Source organism: Astyanax mexicanus, chromosome 1 (genome assembly GCF_023375975.1).
Source record: "Astyanax mexicanus isolate ESR-SI-001 chromosome 1, AstMex3_surface, whole genome shotgun sequence".
NCBI classification, from domain to species: Eukaryota; Metazoa; Chordata; class Actinopteri; order Characiformes; family Acestrorhamphidae; genus Astyanax; species Astyanax mexicanus.
Genome location: NC_064408.1, coordinates 126,616,236 through 126,638,126, shown reverse-complemented (window position 1 = coordinate 126,638,126; position 21,891 = coordinate 126,616,236). Strand labels below are relative to the sequence as shown.

Sequence of the window (21,891 nt, the reverse complement as noted above, 5' to 3'; positions counted from 1 at the left end):
AAAGTTCCTTCAACTGATCAAGTGGGCGGGGCTCTGGTAGGGTGTTGCCAGAGTGGTTCTATGCAGGTTTCCTTATTTTGACGTCAATTTATTGAAAATTAAACTATTATATTATGTATAGCTTTGTTTTTATATGTGATTTTCTTACTGTGCATTGCAGCCAGGGCATGGCCAGTTGAGTACTTTTCTAGATACATTTATTTCACGACAGCCAATTGGAACAGAGGTCATTTGTTTATTTGTAAGGAATTACTTGCAAAAGAGTTATAATGAATATTTACAAACCCAGTTTCCAGTTGAACTAATCACGTTTCTATGATTAAACTTGAAAAATTATCTTTATCGTTTTTAACCATTTGCTTGTTCCAGATTACTCATTGCCTATCTGAATATTTGATTAAGTGAGCAAATATTTATTTTAGATATAGGCCTGTCACGATATATTTACATTATTGAAATATTTTACAAAATAATGACATGGCCTCAATATTGCTAAAGAAGAATAAGGACAGCACCATGCCTAATGCTGGGCAATTTTTTACGATTAATTGTGTTAATTCAAATTACAGTTTTAATGTTATTTTCAAAATAATGTATTAATCACGATTTTACCTAGAGACATTTAATCTTTTTATTCTAAAATATCTAAAAACGCTGCTCATTTCTGAAGTGTTTATCCGTCTTACCTTGGTTACCGGCAATAACAGTATTCTTGGCGATATAATAAAACATAACAACTCAACAACAAACAAACAACAAATCAAGAAAATACTACAGCAGTATAATAGATATGAAAATTGTATATAGTGTAAATATTTAAATATTATATACATTTCTATTAACTTACCAAGACCCTACATATTATGTAGAAAAAGTTACAAAAATGTACCACATATTTAGTTCATGCTATAAAATGCACACAAACTATTAAAAGTAAATAACAGCAAAACAAAAACAAAATACTGTCTTGAAAAATATCACTATTTTTTTTTTTTTTTTTTACATTAGAAACACTTGCAATATGGTAAAATATTAGTCAAACCATATTGCTCACCTCTACCTCAGAAGGAACAATGAAACAGTCTATGAGTACATGTTTCAATACATTTGCACATACATTGTAAACATATATATTTTAGAAAACCTACATTAATCCCTGCCATGGTATCAACCATGCTTTATTTGAACTTACTTGAAGTGTCTTATCTATACCCGGAAAAGAGTGTCTTTAAAATTGCAAAATTTTGAGTGTAGATATCAATAAATAAAAAAATATATACACACTAGGGCTGCATGATATTGGACAATTTTTTTTTTATTGCAAATGTTCTTTTTTTTTTTTTTTTTTTTTTTGTTCTTCGACGATATATATCATGATATCAAACAATGCAGGGCCCATGATGTCACCAGACTCAAAACCTGAGGAAAACAGCAAAACAACAGTAATCAGCAATTTAATCAAGCATTTAAATGTCTTTTTAAAAGGAAAAATAAGTGTTTTTTCTGTTTTTCTGGGATTAAAATTGTGAATTCAGCTGTAACTGGAAATATCTGCGCTGCTAAACTGTGCTGGACTGAGGTGCACAGCTTTCCACAAGTGCTCACGTTTACAAGCACATGCCCAACCATGTGGATGATGGAGGCCATGCATGCGATTACCTCGCACTTCTCAGGCAGCAGCAGTCTGTCACTCACACAGACACAGAGACAGCGCTGTGTACCTACAGTACTTCTTGTGTCACAAATAGAAATGTTGCAACATGACGTGTATTTCATTGATTTAATTGCCTTAAGTGACGTCACACGTCCTGTGATGTGACTATTGCACATGCACACATCGCCATATATTGTGCAGCCCTAATATATACACACACATATATATATAAATCATATCCTGCTGTAGAGAGCAGTAAAAGTCCTGTGTTTGAGGGAGGATTAGGTTGTGATGGTATTATCTCTGAAGTTACAGTATAGGCTAATCCACTGCTGTTCCCTTTTTTCTCTGCAGATTATATTTGACTGTTGACATTAATTCTGATCTCTGAAATACAGGCCGGTATTGTGTTGCGTTTCCGTGGTGAGGCTCGTGAGATAACGCAGCATCATCATCAGTGCACGCTCATCTTTTCATCTCCTGCGGTTTAAAATAGCTCTGCATCAGTGTTTGCGCTGCACAGAGAGGGATATAGGGCGAGTGCTGATGGAAGTGGAGTGCTGTAATGCAGTAATGATGGTTTACTGGCCTCCTAATTGTCTGTTTGCTTCTCTGTTTGTTTCCAGCTTGCCGAGTGTCAACCCCAGAGTGAAGATGAGACCATGGTTCCGGTACTAACGTCCAAAAAAGCCAGTGAACTTCCTGTGAACGAAGCCGCGTGTGCACTGCAGGTAACACTAGTGCTCAATCATGCTCAATTATCTGCAATAAAATGTGTGAAAGAGTTTTTCTCATCTCTGTGGAGGAATTTAGTTCCAATTCTTCTTTACAGAATTATTTTAATTCAGATTTAAACACATTGGAGGATTTTCCAGCATAAATTGGTGGACTTTTAGAGGTTTGTGTGCTTTGGGTCATTGTCCTGCTGCAGAACCCAAGTATTCCTGAGCTTGAGGTCACCTAAGGAACAGATGGTTGAAGCTGATTCTCCTTGAGAAATGTCTGGTAAACTGGAATTTCTGCTTCCATCTATTAAAGCAAGTTCATTTATTAAAGCAGCACTAGGTAGGATTTTCTTGATTTTTGATCTTTTTAAAGAAGTAAAATTACAGCTTGAAACTCACTGCAGCGCTTCATTGAGGTGTAATAGGAGGAATAGCGGTGCTCTCGTGTCTGTGACGAAGCTCCTCTGAGCTCAAACCAGACTCTGTAAGTTTTCCGAGGCGGCCGCGACCAACGCTCGCGAGAACTGCGACCTGCTTTCCGACCTTTAGTTCTAACAGCTCTACAAGAACTACTGGTTCATTCTTTACCCACTAACATACAGACACTCTGGCAGAAGCTGGAAAGAGACCGAATATGTCTGTGAAAGCCAGAAAACGAGAAAGAGAAACTAATCCGCCTGAAACATTTATTACACTCTACAACTGTAGGGGGAGCCCACGAGCACAAAATCTCAATCCTACCTAGTGAAGCTTTAAAGCAGCCCCAGACCATCACACACACTACCACCACCATGTTTTACTACAATCAGTATGATGTCTTGTCAGTCCTGTAAAGAATAATTACCCAAAGTTCTGGAGATCTTCAGGATGTTAGTTGGTAAATTTGAGACTGGTGGTTGTGTTCTGTTTGGTATCCCATTGAGACCATTTTCACCCAGTCTCTTTCTTATTATTGAATCATTAACACTAATCTTAACTGAGGCGAGTGAGATCCTGCAGTTCCTTAAATGTTTTTCTGGGTTCTTTTCTTTTTTTTTGGACCTCCTGGATTAGTTGTTCATGCCCTTTTGGAATAATTCTGGTAGGCCGGTTCACCACTGTTCTAAGTTTTAATTGAATTATAATTTAAAATGTTTTAATTTATGTATGTTTTAGTGTTTTAGGATGATTATGAGAATGTCAACCAGAGATTGGAGTCGAGTTGCAGTTGGGTTAGAAGTGTCCAAACAAACAAGGTTTTGAGCACCTTGCTGGAACCTCCATCGGTTGGGGAGGTCCAAGAACAGATGACTGGTGTATTAAATTGTAATTATAAAATCAGCTGGTTTTAAACACTGATCGTACTTGTATGAGGTTTAGAATGTCAATCAACCTTTATTTCCACTCAGTAAATACATTGAGGCTAACCCTTATTTTTAATGTAGCTGAGCTTACACAAAATTAAAGGGATTGATAATTAGGTTTAATTTATTAAAACAAGCAAACAATGTAAGATTTAATTAAGGAAAAATACAATAATAAAAAAAAGGTTATGCAAACAGGCTAAAATGTAGAGCAATAAAACAAAGAGATAAATACGTAGAATAATAAAATATAAACACAGTTGAAGAAATAAGGGACCTAAAAAAACACAATTATAAAAAAAGTGAATGATGGAACTAAAATAAATAATAAGAAGAAGAAGTAAAAAAAAAAAAAAAGAAATTATAAAAAAATGAAAGGGAAAAAATAAATGAAATAAAAAGCCAAAAGTAAAAGCAATTACAAAACAAATAAAAGGATGAAATGAATAAAATAAATGAATTAAAAGGGCTAAAGGAAAAAAAAAGACAAAGTAATTAAAATAAATAATAAGGTTACAAAAAAAACCTCTGCTAAAACAGTTACAGGCTGTTTAAAGGTGATTAGATATTCATAGTATAAAATGATTTCGTGACTCCAGTGAGCTTTAGTGAGTTTTTGTGTTTCCTGTAGTGAACTCCTGTAGTGAACTCGCTGGTGCTGCTCTGTGGCAAAAAGCTGATTTTTACCAGGTCATTAAAAACTCTAGGAACCTGTGTCTGATAATTACTGGTGTTTATAGAAATCATGAATGAGATATAAGATGACATGTGAACAGAGCAGAACTGCTGTTCTTCGCTGTGTCGTGAGGATCTGCAGAGTCACCATGCACAGGAAATCGAAGGTTCAACATCTTTAACTGAAGATCTGTGCACGGTTTCTAGCGTGCACTGCTCTGATAAATAGCATGGCCAAAAATTTCAGTGCAGAAATTTCACCATTGGTGTGTTTCTCAAGCTGAGGCCATGTGCTCTTGTTTCTGAGTTTTTGTATTTTCTTCTGCCTGCTCTTCTTAGTTTAGGGTTTTTAAATATAATATATAATCTATATCTATGATCTATAGGTGAGCTCTGACTTTGGGGGATTGCTAATTTAACAGTGCAGCTACCTGGACTTGTTTAACAAACACGTTTCAGAAGAGAACCCTGAACTGCTTGTTCAAACTTTGAAGGAGCTCCAGCTGCTTATTTAAGTAATATAACATATATATTACTGCCAAGATAGCGATGAACGTCTGACTGTTGGCGTCTGTCTAGGTTGTATTCAGTCAGTGGAGCTCCTGTGTTTTCTGTTACCAAGATAAACAAGCAAAACTCCAGAAATGTACCTGAACAAACCTCATTTCCAGAACACCACGCCCATCAGTGTACAGTATTTTTTGCACTATAAGGCACATTTAAAATCCTTTAATTTTCCCAAAAATCATCAGAGCTCCTTATAATCCGATGCTCCTTATGTATGAATTTTATCAGTCAGGTATTAAGGAGCAGTAAAGCCACTCTGCTAAAGTACAGAGTTATACAGGAGTTTCAGTTTAGTTCTACGGCAGCATTTGCATTAGCCGCTAACCATGCTAAGCGCTAGCTCTTTTGTAGATCAAAGGTGAGTATTATCGGCCTGTAGCCTGCTGCTTACCCCTGCTAGCACTGCTAGAGCAGCATTAGCATTAGCCTCTAACCACAGTGCTAGTTATTTCGCTGTTCAGAGGTGAGTATTATAGGACTGTAGCCTACTGCTAACCCTGTATAGCACTGCTAGAGCAGCATTAGCATTATCCACTAACCACAGCGCTAAACACAAGCTCTTTCGCTGTTCAAAGGTGAGTATTATCGGACTGTTGCCCGCTTGTTTACTGTGTTAAAACAAGCTATGTGAAACGAACAGCTAGGTAAGTCTTGGCTTACTTAAATGTAAGCTTACTGTAAATAAACGGAAGCGCTTTACTCACCAAAATAAACAGTTTTCAGGAGATAAATCTGTGTATATTAACATCCAGCACTCGTTTGACTTAGAAAGAAAATGTTTTTTTTTTTTTTTTTTGTTTTTTTTTTTTTTTTTTTTTTTTTTTTTTTTTTTAAGAATTACAGATTTTCTTACTTATCTTAGCTTTACAGGCTAAGCTAGATTAGGAGGAAAACATGCCAAAATCACTGTTCCTTACTAGTGTTGCATAATGAGTCTTATAATCCAGTGCGCTTTATGTATGAAAATAGACTAGAAAATTGACGTTTATTATAATCTGGTACACCTTATAGTGCGAAAAATACGATAGATATGTTCACACGCACTGTTGCTATTTTAACAAGGCAGGTGGAAGGCATAAAAAAAATAGATTTTTGGTTGGGTGTTAGATAGCAATATGCACTGTATCATGCTTGTTCAGGGTGTAAGGTACGGTCCATAGAGTCTATTAGAGTATTTATGTTAAGTTGTTATATGTATTTATGGTAGATAGGCCTGTCACAGTAATAATGCTGTTGACCCACTGTATACCTTTAGCTTAGCTTAGCGATGTATCCTGTATGATCATACCATAATATTATGCTTGTTTGTTGGTGTGTGTGTGTGTGTATGTGTATACTGTATGCACTTAGACAATGCGTAACACGCCGTGCCACACACCCCTCATTACTATTTTAAGGCTGAAGTGTTTGTGGTATCTGAAGCTGGGCAGGTTCTGGAACAGCTTGGTTGCTATGCGATCTGATGTGGTCAGACTGGAGGCGGTCAGCAGCGTCTGACCCGCGGGTCAAAACAATGCCCAGTCAGCAGATTCAGAGGAGAGGCAATTACCCGGCCCGCTGTGTGGAACAGCACACTCCAGAGACAGGAGTGAAGTGGGTTCTAGATTCCTGATTGATGTTAGTAACTGTAGCTGTACTCTGTAGAGGAGGTGGAGCTTCAGTGAGATACAGTGTTGCTACAGTTAGAAACTCTGAATATTATCTGGCTGCTTGAGATCTAAGTAAACCTGGAGCTTAAGTTGTCTGAACTTGATTCAGCTTTACAGAAGCTCTGCAGATTCTGGAAGCTGTACATTGAATAGGAATAGACAGTGTGGGTTTTTGTTCTATACAGTGTGAGAGTATTTAGGGTTTCTGTGGTATCCAGTGTGAGCTACTGTGGTATACAGAGGTTGGGTTGCTGTTTTGTACAGGGTTTCTGTGGCTTCCAATGAAATACTGTGGTATCCAAGGTTTCTGTGGCTTCCAGTGTACCCTAATGTGGTATTCAGGGTTTCTGTGGTTTGCAACTTGGGTTGATGTGGTGTACAGGGTTTCTGTGGCTTCCAATTTGGGTTGGTGTGGTACACCGGGTTTCTGTGGCTTCTAGTGTGGCCTACTGTGGTAACCAGTTTTTCTGTGGTTTCCAATTTGGGTTGGTGTGGTACATCAGTTTTCTGTGGCTACTTTTCATATACAGGGTTTCTCTGGCTTCCAGTGTGGGCTACTGTGGTATACAAGGTTTCTGTGGCTTCCAGTGTGGGCTACTGTGGTATACAAGGTTTCTGTGGCTTCCAGTGTGAGCTAATGTTGTTTCCAGGGTTTCTGTGGCTTCCAGTGTGGCTTACTGTGGTATCCAGGGTTTCTGTGGCTCCCAGTGTGAGCTAATGTGGTATACAGAGTTTATGTGGCTTCCAGTGTGGCTTACTGTGGTATCCAGGGTTTATGTGGCTTCCAGTGTGAGCTAATGTGGTTTCCAGGGTTTATGTGGCTTCCAGTGTGGCTTACTGTGGTATCCAGGGTTTCTGTGGCTTCCAGTGTGAGCTAATGTGGTATACAGGGTTTCTCTGGCTTCCAGTGATGGCTACTGTGGTATCCAAGGTTTCTGTGACTTCCAGTGTAGCCTGCTGTGGTATCCAGGGTTTCTGTTGCTTTCACTGTGGCTTCCAGAGTGGGCTTCTGTGGTATACAGGGTTTCTCTAGCTTCCAGTGTGAGCTAATGTGGTATACAGGGTTTCTCTGGCTTCCAGTGTGAGCTAATGTGGTATACAGGGTTTCTCTGGCTTCCAGTGTGAGCTAATGTGGTATACAGGGTTTCTCTGGCTTCCAGTGTGAGCTAATGTGGTTTACAGGTTTCCATGGCTTACAGTGTGAGATAATGTGGTATTCAAGGTTTATGTGACTTTCATTGTGGACTCCTGTGCTTTATAAATATAGTCTGGCCTACTGTGGTATACAGAGTTTCTGTGGCTTCCAGTGTTGACTTAATGTGGTATACAGGGTTTCTGTGGTTTGCAATTTGGGTGGATGATGTATACAGGGTTACTGTGGTTTCCAGTGTGACCTACCTTGGTATCCAGGGTTTTTGTGGCTTCAAGTGTATACATGGTTTCCGTTGGCTTCTGTTCTGGGCTACTGTGGTATTCAAAGTTTGATAGCATCCAGCGTGGGCTAATGTGGTATCCAGGCTTTCTGTGGGTTTTTTTGCTTCCGATTCTTCTGCCTTGACTTTTTACAATTTGGCCTCTTTGTTTTGGCTTCTTTTGCTTCAGATTCCTGTGCTTTGCTTTCTTATACCTTGACGTCTTCTGCTTCATCTTCCGGCTCCTTTAGCTTCTTACACTTTGGCCACTTTTGCTTCAGGTTCTTCTTCTTTGGCTTCTGCTTCGTCTTTAGTTTTTCCACTTTGGCCTCTTCCATTTTTTTTTTGTTTCTGCTACTGTTTTTTTCTGCTTCAGATTCCTCTGCTTCAGATTCCTCTGCTTTACCTTCTTATGCTTTGATCTCTTTTGCTTCAGATTCCTCTGCTTAACCTTCTTATGCTTTGATCTCTTCTGCTTCAGATTCCTCTACTTTACCTTCTTATGCTTTGATCTCTTTTGCTTCAGATTCCTTTGTTTTGCCTTTTTATGCTTTGATCTCTTTTGCTTCAGATTCCTTTGCTTTGCCTTCTTATGCTTTGATCTCTTCTGCTTCAGATTCCTCTACTTTACCTTTTTATGCTTTGATCTCTTTTGCTTCAGATTCCTCTACTTTACCTTCTTATTCTTTAACCTGTGATATGTGATACCCTCTTACTGGAGAAATAGTCGGCACTGTGGTTTAGATGACTGTTAAAGTGTTTTTTTTTTTTTCATTTTAATGAATGTCTATAGAGATCAGCTAATGGGTGTATTAGCAGCGTCTGGTTAATGGATTTATTGTCTGCACTCATCCACAGTCGCTCCTAATGTCAGTTGTCATGGCTACATTTGAGATGATGTTATTTTGGGAAAGCTGCATTTCTCTGAGGTGATGTATTTCTAACCCACTGCTCTTCTCTCTCTCTCTCTTTCTCTCTCTCTTTCTGTCTCTCTCTCTCTTCTGTTCCCTCAGGCTGACCTGCAGTTTGGCCTTTCCCACGATGAGGTGCTCCGGCGCCGTGTCTACCATGGGTGGAATGAGTTCGACATTAGTGAGGAGGAGCCTCTTTGGAAGAAGTACATCTCTCAGGTGAGTCGAGGACTGCGAGAGAGTTTTAAAAAGGGAATGGCTCCAAAAAGCAGTGTTTTGATGAAGGTTTTAAACCCTGTTAGAGATGATAAAAGAACCAAATGGTTGTGTAACCTTTTTGGGGGGTCTACAGGATTTAGAACCTTTCTTATTTGAGGATCTCATGAGTTCATTAAACTGATAATAAGACTCCAAAACCTTTTAAAGCATTCCAGAATTTTGGGAAGCAATTTAAAGGGGCAGTTTTTTAGCTATTAAGTTTCATATTGGACTACACAGCCTTCTGAATGGAGAGTTTCCATAAATAGCGACATATAGTCTATGACTAGGGCGAAACCCTCTTTGGGAAACTGATCCAAAGAGCTCTTAAACCTTTTTAAGTTATCTAAAGAGTTCCTGAAAATTTGGGGAATCCCTAGAGTTCCTGAGCTGTTTGGGGCTCTGCTTACTTCACAAATCTTTCAGGGATTTAAATGTGTCCTAAGCCTAACGAAGAACCTGAAGAGCTTCTGAACATTTTTAGGGGTTCCTAAAAAGCCTAAAAAGACTCTTTTTCAGAATCTAAAGAGTCCCTTTGTCTTACAGGATCTAAAACAAGTTGTAGAACCATTCAGTTATTCTGAAGAGTTATTGAGCTTTTTGTTTGGGTCTAAAGATGCCCTGAGCTTTTGAGCAAATCTAAAGCATTCCTGATTATTTTAGAGAATGTCCTGAGAGTTTGGGGGGATAAAAAGAGTTCCTAAACCATTTGGGACATAAAAAACTCAGCACTTTAGGGCAAGGAGTGATTATATTGTGGCACTAGTTCCAAAACAGTTTTTTAAGGAACGTATCATGGTTTAGAAACTTTTTAAAGCAGAGTAGTGTTTTTCCCCCACATTCTTTTGTGACCTTTTTGAGACCAAGACCTTAAATGTGTACTTTTAGGGTTTTACTTATTCACAAATCAGACACTAGGTTTGGTTTTTTTTCTTTATGTTTCTTATGTAAATCAACAAGCAAACAGTAGGTCATGTTGAGGTCAGCAACAGTTACTGAGGTCATCCATTGTCCCTAAAATAATTATTTTGACATTCCTTATGACGCACCAATATCTTCAATAAGTTCAGTTGGTGGACTAAAGGTCGATAAGGTTTGCCTGTTAATACAATCAAAGCATCAATGTTTCCAGATGTCTCCAAACAAGCTTTAAAAATGACTAGAGAAAGGGGTTTAAATTGGACCTGTCCGACTGACTCCTCGGACCAGTCCTGCTTCTTACTTAGACCTTTCAACCTTTCTCCCGCAGAGCTACAGAACAAACTGCAGAAAAGCAAAATCCCTGGTTTATAAAGTCAGGTCTTAGTTCTCCTGCTGTGATTGAAAGGGCAGTTTCTGTGAGTCTGCAGTGTGTAAAAGCTGCTGGGCCTGTAAACTGTGAGCAGATTATAGAGGCATTAATCTAGTAATGGTAAAACTGTTCGAAGAACAAGACTGGCAGGACCTCAAAGGAGTGTAGATGTTTAAATAAGTGATTTAATGTGGTAAAAAAAAGAATAATAAGACTTTCATAATACAGCAGGTGGAAGCTTGAAAATCAGGTTTTGTTGGGTACTTAACATTTCCTTAGAGTAGCCTGAATCTGACGTCACCAGGTAGCACAAATTAGAAACCTGTTAAAGTGACATGAAAATCAGCTTGGCGAATTGCTAATACTGCTTTTAAAACTTGTTAAAGGATGAACAGTAAAGACTAAAATAAACATTCAAAGTTGTGCATTCTAAAACTCTGTGGATAACCTAATGTGCCCTGAACAACAGTCGCAACTACTTATTTAGCTCTTGAAATGCGTCGGTTTCAGCTAATGCTTGGTTCTCTGGTTCTTGACAGACATCATTGGCTTCTTCTGCTTTCTATTCGTCTGCTTCAGGTTCTTCAGCTTCTTAAACTTTAGCTTCTTACACTTTGGCCTTTTCCGCTTCAGATTCTTCGGCTTCAGGTTCAGGCTTCTTCTGCTTCTTCAGCTTCTTACATGTTGGCCTCTTTTGCTTTAGTTTTTTTTTTGCTTCTGGCATCTTCTCTTTCTGCTTCTTTAGTTCTTACACTTTGGCCTTTTCTGCTTCAGATGCTTCTGATTCAGCTTCTGGCTTCTTCTGCTTCAGATTCTTCTGCTTCAGCTTCTAGCTTCTTCTGCTTCAGATTATTCTGCTTCAGCTTTTGACTTTTTCTGCTTCTTTAGCTTTTTACACTTTGGCCTCTTCTGCTTCACGTTCTTCAGATTCTTCTGCTTCAGCTTTTGGCTTTGTCTGGTTTGGTTTCTTAGCTTCTTACCCTTTGACCTCTTGCTTCAGATTTTTTCTGCCTTGGCTTCTTCAGCTTCAGCTTTCTCTGCTTCGGCTTCTTCAGCTTCTTACACTTGGGCCTCTTTTGCATCTGGTTCTTCTGCTTCGAGCTTCTTACACTTTGACCAATTCTGCTTCATTTTTCTGCTTCTACTTCTTCTGCCTTTGATTAGGGGTGGGCGATATGGCCCTAAAATAATATCACGATATTTCATGGTGTTTTTGCGATAACGATACTTTTGGCGATATGACAAAACACTGAATTTTTTTCCCCCCAAGAATATACCACTGCACAATACTAATAATGCACTCCATATATCTCTATATATCCAGTACTGCAGTAAAATAAAAGATACTGAACAGATATATTATCTGTCTTCAGTAGATATATAATGGGAAATGAGAACAGTGTGAATTTTTCTTTTGCTAAATAAGGGATGGGTGATATGGCACGACATTTTAGGGTTTAATATTATTCATTATAAATGTTGTTTTTGGCGATATTATCATGTACGATATGATATGGCACACCCCTAATTCAGATTCTTCTATGCCTTCCTACACTTTGGCCTCTTCTGCTTCAGCCTCTGGCTTCTTCTGATTTTGCTTGTTTAGCTTCTTACACTTTGGCTTCTTTTGCTTCAGGTTCTTCTGCTTCAGTTTCCGGGTTCTTAAGCCTCTTACACCTTAACGACTTCTGCTTCAGATGTGTCTGCTTTTGCTTCTTCTGCTTTCTTTAGCTTCTTACACTTTGGCTGATTTTGTTTCAGAATCTGGCTTCTTTTTTTCTGATCTTGCTTCCTCAGCTTCTTACACTTTGGCCGCTTCTGGCTTATTCTGCTTCAGCGCCTTCTGATTCTGTTTCTTTGTTTAGTTGATTGTCCTTTAGAACAACAACTGCTTGATCTTCTGCTTTCTATTCTTCTACAGGGTCATCTTCAGTTTGTTCTGCATTCAGTTGTGTTTACTGTTCTTTTGCGATCTTTATTCTACATGCCTATTTAATGTATGATAGACTTGTTTAAGTGGTTTCTGAACGTGTGCTTAGTTTTTAGTTTCTCTGCAGATTGTCGTTGCAGATCTGGAACAGGATGTTTGTTGAACGTTCTGCACTTTTTACTCTGTTCCTGTATGTGTGGTTTGTAGGCAGTTTATCGCTCAGCTTTGTCCACAGTGACACAGGGCTGCACAACCGCAGGCTGGTGAAACTGGGGCAGCTGTGCTGCTGGGCTTCATCAGGGTCACTGGGACATTACCATAACTGGTGGGCTTTAGAGAGAGCCAACTACTTACTGCCTCATATAGAGAGTGGAGAGAAAGTAGGGCTGCAGTGGTCAATTAATCGCCCAATATTAGGATTGGTTTTAAATTGAGATTGTTCTCTACAAATTAATATATAGTTATTTTATCTTAAGTGTCTCACAAAGAGATAGAACTGTAAATGAAGCAAATATAACCTTTTTATTGTTTAAAAAAGTCTAAATTAAAAGAAAAAAAATAAGTTGTCCAACAGTGAAAGTGTTAATTTTTTTGTTGGAAGGGTCAAATTCTTGGTCATTTTTAATTAATTTTGAAGATAATTTTCCCCCTACCGCTGTTCCTATCAGAATATCAGGTCTTAATACTCTTTAATATATATATATATTTTATTCTTTATCTCTCTCCCTCTGCAGTTTAAAGATCCTCTCATCATGCTGCTGCTGGCGTCTGCTGTTATCAGCGTGTTGATGCGGCAGTTTGACGATGCCGTCAGCATCACCGTGGTGAGTTATCTTCTCCGTTCTTTCATCTTCTTCTCCTTTTCTCCTCCAGCACTTGCTCAGACCACTAACATCTTTTCCTCCTCCCCTCTGCAGGCCATTATCATCGTCGTTACTGTGGCCTTCGTTCAGGTAAGAGCTGATCCTCGCCCACGTCATAGGATGTAGTAAATCAAGTAGAGTAACTTTAAAATGTTAAACAAACCAAAAATACTCTGTGAAGCATTTAGATGCTCTTATCTGGGGAGATGTTAACTCTTCCCAGATTTTTCTGAGGCTGATAACTAATTTTATCATTGCAATGTTTTTGATGGTCTTTGCAGTTCACACATTCTTAAAATTCTCCTTTTTGGATTGAGAAGTTCTCGCTATAATATGAATGTGAACATTACTTAAAGCTTCACTAGGTAGGATTGAGATTTTGTGCTCGTGGGCTCCCGCTACAGTTGTAGAGTGTAATAAATGTTTCAGGCGGATTTTAGTTTCTCTTTCTCTTTTTCTGGCTTTCACAGACATATGCGGTCTCTTTCCAGCTTCTGCCAGAGTGTCTGTATGTTAGTTTGTAAAGAATGAACCAGTAGTTCTTGTAGAACTGTTACAACTAAAGGTCGGAAAGCAGGTCGCAGTTCTCGCGAGCGTTGGTCGCGGCCGCCTCGGAAAACTTACAGAGTCTGGTTTGAGCTCAGAGGAGCTCCGGCACAGACACGAGAGCACCGCTATTCCCCCTATTACACCTCAATGCAGCGCTGCAGTGAGTTTCAAGCTGTAATTTTACTTCTTTAAAAAGATCAAAAATCAAGGAAATCCTACCTAGTGCTGCTGTAAATAGGGCTATTCGCTGTATACCAACTCTACCTCTTCTACACATTAAGAGGCAAGAAATTCCACTAATTAACTTTTGACGAGATGTGCGAAACTGATCATCTAAGCAAGAGGTGCTGCTTTAAAGAATCTAAAATATAAAATATATTCTGGTTTGTTTAACACTTTTTTTGGTTTACTGAATAATTCCATGTTTTTCTTCATAGTTTGATGAGTTTAGTATTAATCTACAGTGCAGAACATTTTAATCTGATGAAAGAAAGCTGAATTTAAGGTGTTTCCACCCTTTGGACCAGTACTTTATACTACCTCATGAAAAATTAATACAGATTATTACAATCATATAATATTTAACAGCAACTGTTCATTTTACAACAGCTGAGAACAGCCCTCAGCCAATCAAATTGCACAGTTCAGTTCAGTATTGATTTAAGGATACTTAACCTCTATTAGAGTATAGAGTATATAATACAGTTCCAGAGTAAGTCTGACTGAGTGAAATCGATGGTTGAGGGTTTGATCTTTTGCATTGTTTCAGGGAACAAGTAAACAAAGCTCTATAACCCTTTCTTTAAGTTCCAGATCATGAAGCTCTTTAAAGAAATTCACAAAACTGATTCAGTCTTCATTAGATTTAATGTTTTTGGAATGTATTAAAACACTAGTATCATATTTGCCTTTTGGTTGCGTAAGCAGACAGACTGTGGGTTAGTAAAAGCTAAGACTGTGTTTTTTACCATGTTTGTTTTTTTTTGTTTGCATTCTGACTTTATACCTTATGGAACTTCATTAGGAATATCGCTCTGAGAAGTCTCTGGAGGAGCTGGGGAAGCTGGTGCCTCCAGAATGCCACTGGTGAGTCCTTATAACAGTCCCAGAGCAGTTACAGAAAGTTTCTATTAAACAATTGAATTGTCTAGCAAAAGCTCTCTAATGATCGCCCTTTTACCAATCGCTTCCCTAGCAAAAGCTTTTCAACGATTGCCCCTCTACCAGTCGCCCCCTAGCGAAATCCCTTTTATAATTGCCCCTCTAGGGAAAGCCCTCTAGCAATCGCCCCTCTGCCGCTCGCCCTCTAGCAATCGCCCCTCTGCCGCTCGCCCTCTAGCAATCGCCCCTCTGCCGCTCGCCCTCTAGCAATCGCCCCTCTGCCGCTCGCCCTCTAGCAATCGCCCCTCTGCCGCTCGCCCTCTAGCAATCGCCCCTCTGCCGCTCGCCCTCTAGCAATCGCCCCTCTGCCGATCGCCCTCTAGCAATCGCCCCTCTGCCGATCGCCCTCTAGCAATCGCCCCTCTGCCGCTCGCCCTCTAGCAATCGCCCTCTAGCAATCGCCCCTCTGCCGCTCGCCCTCTAGCAATCGCCCCTCTGCCGATCGCCCTCTAGCAATCACCCCTCTGCTAATCGCCCCTCTGTCAATCACCTTCTAGCAATCGCCCCTCTGCCGATTGCCCTCTAGCAATCTTACCTCTGCCGATGGCTCTCTGCTAATCGGCCTCTGCCGATCGCCCTCTGTGGATTGGCCTCTGCCAATTGCCCCTCTGCCGATCGCCCCTCTGCCGATTGCCCTCTAGCAATTTCCCCTCTACATGTCGCCCCCTAGTGCTTGCCCCTCTACTGAAAGCCCTCTGATCACCCCCTGCATCTTGCCAAGCCGTTTAGATCTCCGAAAACATGAGAGAAAGAGAGACAGGCTGTAATTTCCACTTCAAACATCTCAGACGTGCACACACACATCTCAGATTAGCACTTCAGCACCGACACTTTATACACACACACACACACACACACACACACACACACACAAACACACTGCGTTTCATCAGCTTACACATACAGATTTAACCCCTTTTAACCACTTTATTAGAAACACCTGCGAGAACTTTATTTTGTATTTGTTTGTATTGTGATATTTGCTGTAAGGTTTTGAGAGTATTTGCAGTTTATACACATTAACTAAACAGTCTACACTTTGATTATTTGGTTATATTATACTAAATCAAAGTTAATGTTGCTACAAAATGTTTTTTTTTTCTGTTTATTCTAAATATTTGAAAGGGTCAAGTTTTACACCAAGGATATCCTGTAACTATTACAAAATATTGCACACCGGAGTGTTAAAAATAATCTTTGTGTCTCTCTCTCTCTTTGTCTCTCTCTCTCTTTGTCTCTCTCTCTTTCTCAGTATAAGAGAGGGGAGATTGGAGCACCTGTTGGCGCGAGAGCTGGTTCCTGGAGATACGGTCTGTCTGTCTGTAGGAGAGAGGGTTCCTGCTGACCTTCGGCTCTTTGAGGTGCCAACACACTTTTATTGAATTTACGGAGTGTGTTTGTGTATTTAGCATGTTTTCCTAATAATTTGTGATTTTACAGGCAGTAGATCTGAGTCTGGATGAGTCCAGTCTAACAGGAGAAACCACACCCTGCTCCAAAACATCTGCCCCTCAGCCGGCCGCCACCAACGGCGACATCACTTCCCGGAGCAACATCGCCTTCATGGGTACTCTGGTGCGCTGTGGCAAAGCTAAGGTACTTCTAATCTCCACTTTTAATCCTTATTTAACATCTCCAATAGTCCACCCACTCACTTCTCCAGTGACACTGAACAGCTTATCATTCATTCAGACCTCCAAAGAGTTACGCTTTGTAAGTTAGTGTGTTACTGGCCAGTTAGCAAACGCGTTAAGACACACTGTCACTGTGCTAAAGCTCTCAGTTAATCTCAATAACGCAACACAATACAATATTCTCATTTAAAAAGCATCAAAACTACCCTGAGATATTATAATACTGTAGTGCTGTATGCATTTTTCACATACCGCCATACTACTAAAAGCTTTGTAGAGCACTTTGTAGAACAGCGCCACCAAAGAAGCAGAAACGGCTTGCTATTTAATACTAGCCATTTAGCATAACAAGCTAATAGACTGCGATAATGGTAGCTCAGCTCTGTGGAGTCAAACGCTCGTCTCGCTATGTGGAGAGCCTTGGGAAAAAAGAGAACAGCACTGTATCTGAGGGGCTCCTGCTGCTGTTCCTCACACTGTATGAGTGTTTTTAACCGAGTAAAATAGAAAAACATCAGCAAACCGCAATGATTCACTCGAAAAGAGAGGAATCGAATTACGCCATCGATCCACAACGCTGTGCCTAAATGAATGAATGAAGGAATAAATAAATGAATTTATTTATTTAACCTCTTTAGACTCTACAACCTCAAATGAGGACATTACATTTCTGCTTTTCTGCACCATGAAATTTTGTAAAATGTTAAACTATTTGCCCTCACTGCCAATAAAAAATAAATAAATAAACTACTCATATGAGTTTTTTTGCTAAAAGTTTTTGTTTTTGTACTTGTTCGGTCCTACTTATCCCAAATAGCTAGAAGAAATTAATGAATACACACCAAGCAGAATTACAGGTAAAACAAAATATTGAAGTTTTTTTTTTTTTTTTTTTTTTTCCTGGAGAGCGTTACTGAGGTCAGGATGTTGGATGATCACCACCCAACAAAATTTATTCCCAACTTCCCAGCTCATCATTGCTCCATCATTGCTGGAGGCTCTGGAGGGTCCTATTCTATTGGCAGTACTTTTCTGCAGAAACTAGACATGCTTTGTGTCATCTTAAATTTGTTCATCTTAAATTAGTTTGTCTTAAATTTGCTGAATGCTAAAGAATATACCGTATTTTTCAGACTATAAGGCGCACTTAAAAACTTTTAATTTTCACAAAAATTGACAGTGCGTCTTATAATACGGTGCGCCTTTTGTATGGATTTTACTCGTCAGGTTGTAAGGAGCAGTAAACACACACTCCGTGCAGCGTTATAGAGAGTTTCAGTGCTATACAGAGTCCAGAGCCGTGCAGCTCCGAGGCTGAGCAGCAATAGCATTAGCTAGATGCTAACCGCTAAGCTAGCTAGCTTATTCACTGAGATCAGTATTATCTAAATTTTACTCGTCAGGTTGTAAGGAGCAGTAAACACACACTCCGTGCAGCGTTATACAGAGTTTCAGTGCTATACAGAGTCCAGAGCCGTGCAGCTCCGAGGCTGGAGCAGCAAATAGCATTAGCTAGCTTATTCACTGTTCAGAGATCAGTATTATCTAAATTTTACCCGTCAGGTGTAAGGAGCAGTAAACACACACTCCGGTGCAGAGCCGTGCCGCTCCGAGGCTGGAGCAGCAATAAATAGCATTAGCTAGATGCTAACCGCTTAGCTAGCTAGCTTTTTCACTGTTCAGAGATCAGTATTTTCTAAATTTAGCACTTTTAATACTGCTGGAGCAGTATTATTAGAGTTAGATGCTAATCGCTAAGCGTTCACCGTTCAGAGGTGAGTTATCGGCCTGTAAGTCTGTGCTGCTTTGCCTGGCTAGCATTAGCTAGATGCTAAGCGCTAACTCTCTCAGAGGTGAGTTTTATCAGCCTGTAGTCTGCTTGTTTACCGTGTTAAAACAAGCTACGGGGGACGAATCGCTAGCTAATATCTCACTGTCTTACCAGAACACGCAGGATTACTCAGTGTAACGCTGTCGTTTAAGTTTGGGTTAACTTTACTAGTTTAGGTGACTAGCTAGCGTGCTAGCGGATAGCTATGCTAACGCTGGTGCAGCAAGCCTTAGTGGACATCTGGAAATCTAAGCTTACTGTAAATAAACTGAAGCACGTTACTCACCCAAATAAACAGTTTTCAGGAGAGGAATCTGTGTAGATTAATATCCAGCACTCGTTTGACTTTGAAAGAGCTATATTTTGTATACTGAGACGCTCCACTGGCAAGCGACCACCCCCGGTGGGGGAAGGGAAACATGGCGCCACCCCTGTTCACTTTGATATAGGCACCCTTTCTAGTGTCACTTAACGCGCCTTATAATGCGATGCGCCCTATGTATGGAAAAATAGCAGAAAATAGGCGTTCTTTGATAGTGCGTCTTATAATACGGTGCGCCTTATAGTCCGAAAAATACGGTAGTAGAATCTAGTCTTCTCTGTACAGTAGAGACAGTTACTCCAACAAAAGCAGGATAAACTCTTATAATCCCCTTGATTTTAGAAAAATCTGGATATTGAACATGGCACCTCATGGTAAAGAACTCTCTGAGGATGTGAGAAACAGAATTGTAGCTCTACAAAGATGATTTTTTTTTTTTTGGTGATGCATCTTGTGGATTATTTAATTCTTATTTACTTTGTGTGTTTTAGGGTATCGTCATCGGTACTGGGGAGAACTCTGAATTTGGTGAGGTCTTCAAGATGATGCAAGCAGAAGAGGTAACACTATAATCTATTAGTACTGATAACCTGTTCACTAGGGCTGGGCGATATGGCCCTAAAATTATATCGTAATATTTCAGGGTGTTTTTGAGATAAGGATATTTTTCGATGAGATATGGCAAAACACTGCATTTTTAAAAATGTAATTTAAAAAATATACTACTAAAACAAAAAAAATGTAAATGTTTTATTTAGTATAATCTTACAGTTTTATATATTCAGGAGAAATGTAAAAAATGGTCTATTTTGTAAATGACAGTAACTTACCAAGACTTATGTATAAAAAAATAAGTGTAGTAAAATAGAAAGTAAAAGTAACACAAATCAACAAAAGAAACCAAAAAAGGCACTTAGAAATTTGTATTACCTTCGTAAGGTTTTTGTGTTAATGTGACAAGTGTTATTCTTTATTTGTGTTCATTTTAACATTTTGTTATACTATTACTATGTTATACTAGTACAAAATCAGAGTATCAGAGTATAGGTAAGTTACTTTTTACTGTATAAATAAAGGTTTATAGATGTTTATTATTGCTTCTAGTGAATGAATGAAAATAATGTTAAAGAAATACATATTTTTATTATTATTTTTAAAATGTTAATGTTTTTTCATATGACCAAGAATATCGAAATTGCCAAAATATCCTGAAATTTTGTGATATTTTAGGGAAGTATCATCCAGCTCTAACATTCATCCAAGTGTTTTACTGTGTTTAGTTTCCGTCAGAAATGTTAAATAATTAACATTAAATCATATTAATATTATACAACTTACATAAATGTGTGTTTTCTTTAAAACAGGCCCCTAAAACCCCGTTACAGAAGAGCATGGACCTGCTGGGGAAGCAGCTCTCGCTCTACTCCTTCTGCATCATAGGTAATAAAGCAGTTATTATGTTATTATGTAAAGAGAAACATATTACATATTACAGGTACAGACCATTTACCTTAATGTAGCTTTTAACTGTGATTCTCAGTTTTCAGCTGTGTTCAATACAGTGGATATTCATCTATATTACAGTTTTCATGTCTGATTTCTTATTTCTGTTTGTTTTTTATTTCTGAGGTACAGATTTACATCTGTACTTTTAAACAAGTATTTTAAAGTAAAAGTCCTTCTTTTGTGTGAAATTCTGCATTAGCTGCATTAGTTAATAATGCACTTTATTAGTGCGCATTAAGGTTTGTGCCTGTGTGAAAACAAACCAAACCAAGCAAGAAAATGCTCCAAGTAAATAAACTTTTTATTAACTGATTCAGACCAAAGAAACCAACTACAGAAATAAAAACGCTCTTAAATCAAAAGCTAAGGATGATGCTGTATAAAACTTTACTTTTTGCAGCTTTATTAAAAATTAAGCATAGTGTTTGTATGGACATGGAACTGACTTCAGAGAGAATTTAAAAATCAGTAGGTTTTGAATACGTAAATACAAAAAAAGAACTGTTTTGTATTTACGTATTCAAAACCTACTGATTTTTAAATTCTCTCTGATTTTGATTCCCAGGAAATAAAAGTCTTTCTTTAATCTCAAATTTTTTGGACGTTTTCAAAAGATTTTTAGATTTCACACAGATTTTTTGCCTGTGTGAAAACAAACCAAACTTAGGGGTGAAATGCTCGCTAAACTCAAATTGAAAACATCTTTAAATTACAAAGCTAAAGATGGTACTGTTTAAAATATTTCTTTTTGTAGCCTTAATAAAAATTAACTTAAGTATTTGTATGGACTCGGAACCGACTTCTTAGTACTTTTCAAAAGAGTTTTTTTATTGCATATTGGGTGCCGTGAACTTCTGTACATATCAAATATTTAAAACCTACCAATTTAGATTTTGGTTGGTTATGAGTATTGCAAAATAAAAGCCTTTTTTAAGTGTCAAATTCCTAGTGCGTTTTTACAACATATACTCTTTATTTGAGCTGAACGGCTGTTCAGGTGCAGTTTAACCTGATTTATTACCCGTATAATAATTAATACAGCTGTTAACTAATGCATCTAAAGCTCACACCCATGCAACTGTGTGCCAATGTGCACTGCTCTGGAACACAGAAGCTTCTTTCTGTATTTACTTTCTTGCTCCCGCACCAGACAGCTCTGACCAATCATTTTGGAGCATTTTGGTGTGTTTAGGTTTGCGCCTGTGTGAAAACAAACCAAACCAAGTAGCCAAGTAAAAGAACTCATCCGAATCAACAGATTTGGAACAGAGAAGACAACTACAACAAACTGCAACTTGTGTGCTTAGGGTCATTGTCTTGCTGCATGACCCACTCTTTCAATACCTCCATGACGAGATAAAAAATCTGCATTTTCAGATTAACAACCGATTGATTAGAACATTTTGTGGTGTGTGCTGCTGTTTTTCAGGTGTGATCATGATGGTGGGGTGGCTCCAGGGAAAATACATCCTGGACATGTTCACGATAGGAGTCAGGTATGCTATTTTTCTCAACAAATAAATGAGCAAGTATATATATTTTTTTTGTCTTGTTTCTTTATCTGGGTTCTATTCATCTACCTTTTTTTTGCACCATAAGTTGCACCGTAT

The 21,891-nt window shown here is 38.7% G+C and overlaps 1 protein-coding gene across 4 annotated transcripts in view; it reads left to right on the top strand.

Moving 5' to 3' along the window:
* Positions 1-21,891, top strand: part of LOC103042549 (calcium-transporting ATPase type 2C member 1) — a 185,594-nt gene that overhangs the window by 25,629 nt on the left and 138,074 nt on the right. For 3 of the 4 annotated variants that reach the window (XM_049468591.1, XM_049468596.1, XM_049468598.1), the window contains exons 2-11: positions 2,281-2,385; positions 9,039-9,155; positions 13,150-13,239; positions 13,333-13,368; positions 14,852-14,913; positions 16,241-16,349; positions 16,429-16,584; positions 19,267-19,335; positions 20,140-20,215; positions 21,711-21,777. In XM_049468591.1, the coding sequence (XP_049324548.1) occupies positions 2,281-2,385; positions 9,039-9,155; positions 13,150-13,239; positions 13,333-13,368; positions 14,852-14,913; positions 16,241-16,349; positions 16,429-16,584; positions 19,267-19,335; positions 20,140-20,215; positions 21,711-21,777 (887 nt within the window). The remainder of the gene's footprint in view (positions 1-2,280; positions 2,386-9,038; positions 9,156-13,149; positions 13,240-13,332; positions 13,369-14,851; positions 14,914-16,240; positions 16,350-16,428; positions 16,585-19,266; positions 19,336-20,139; positions 20,216-21,710; positions 21,778-21,891) is intronic. The other variant, XM_049468592.1, reaches the window with a different exon arrangement.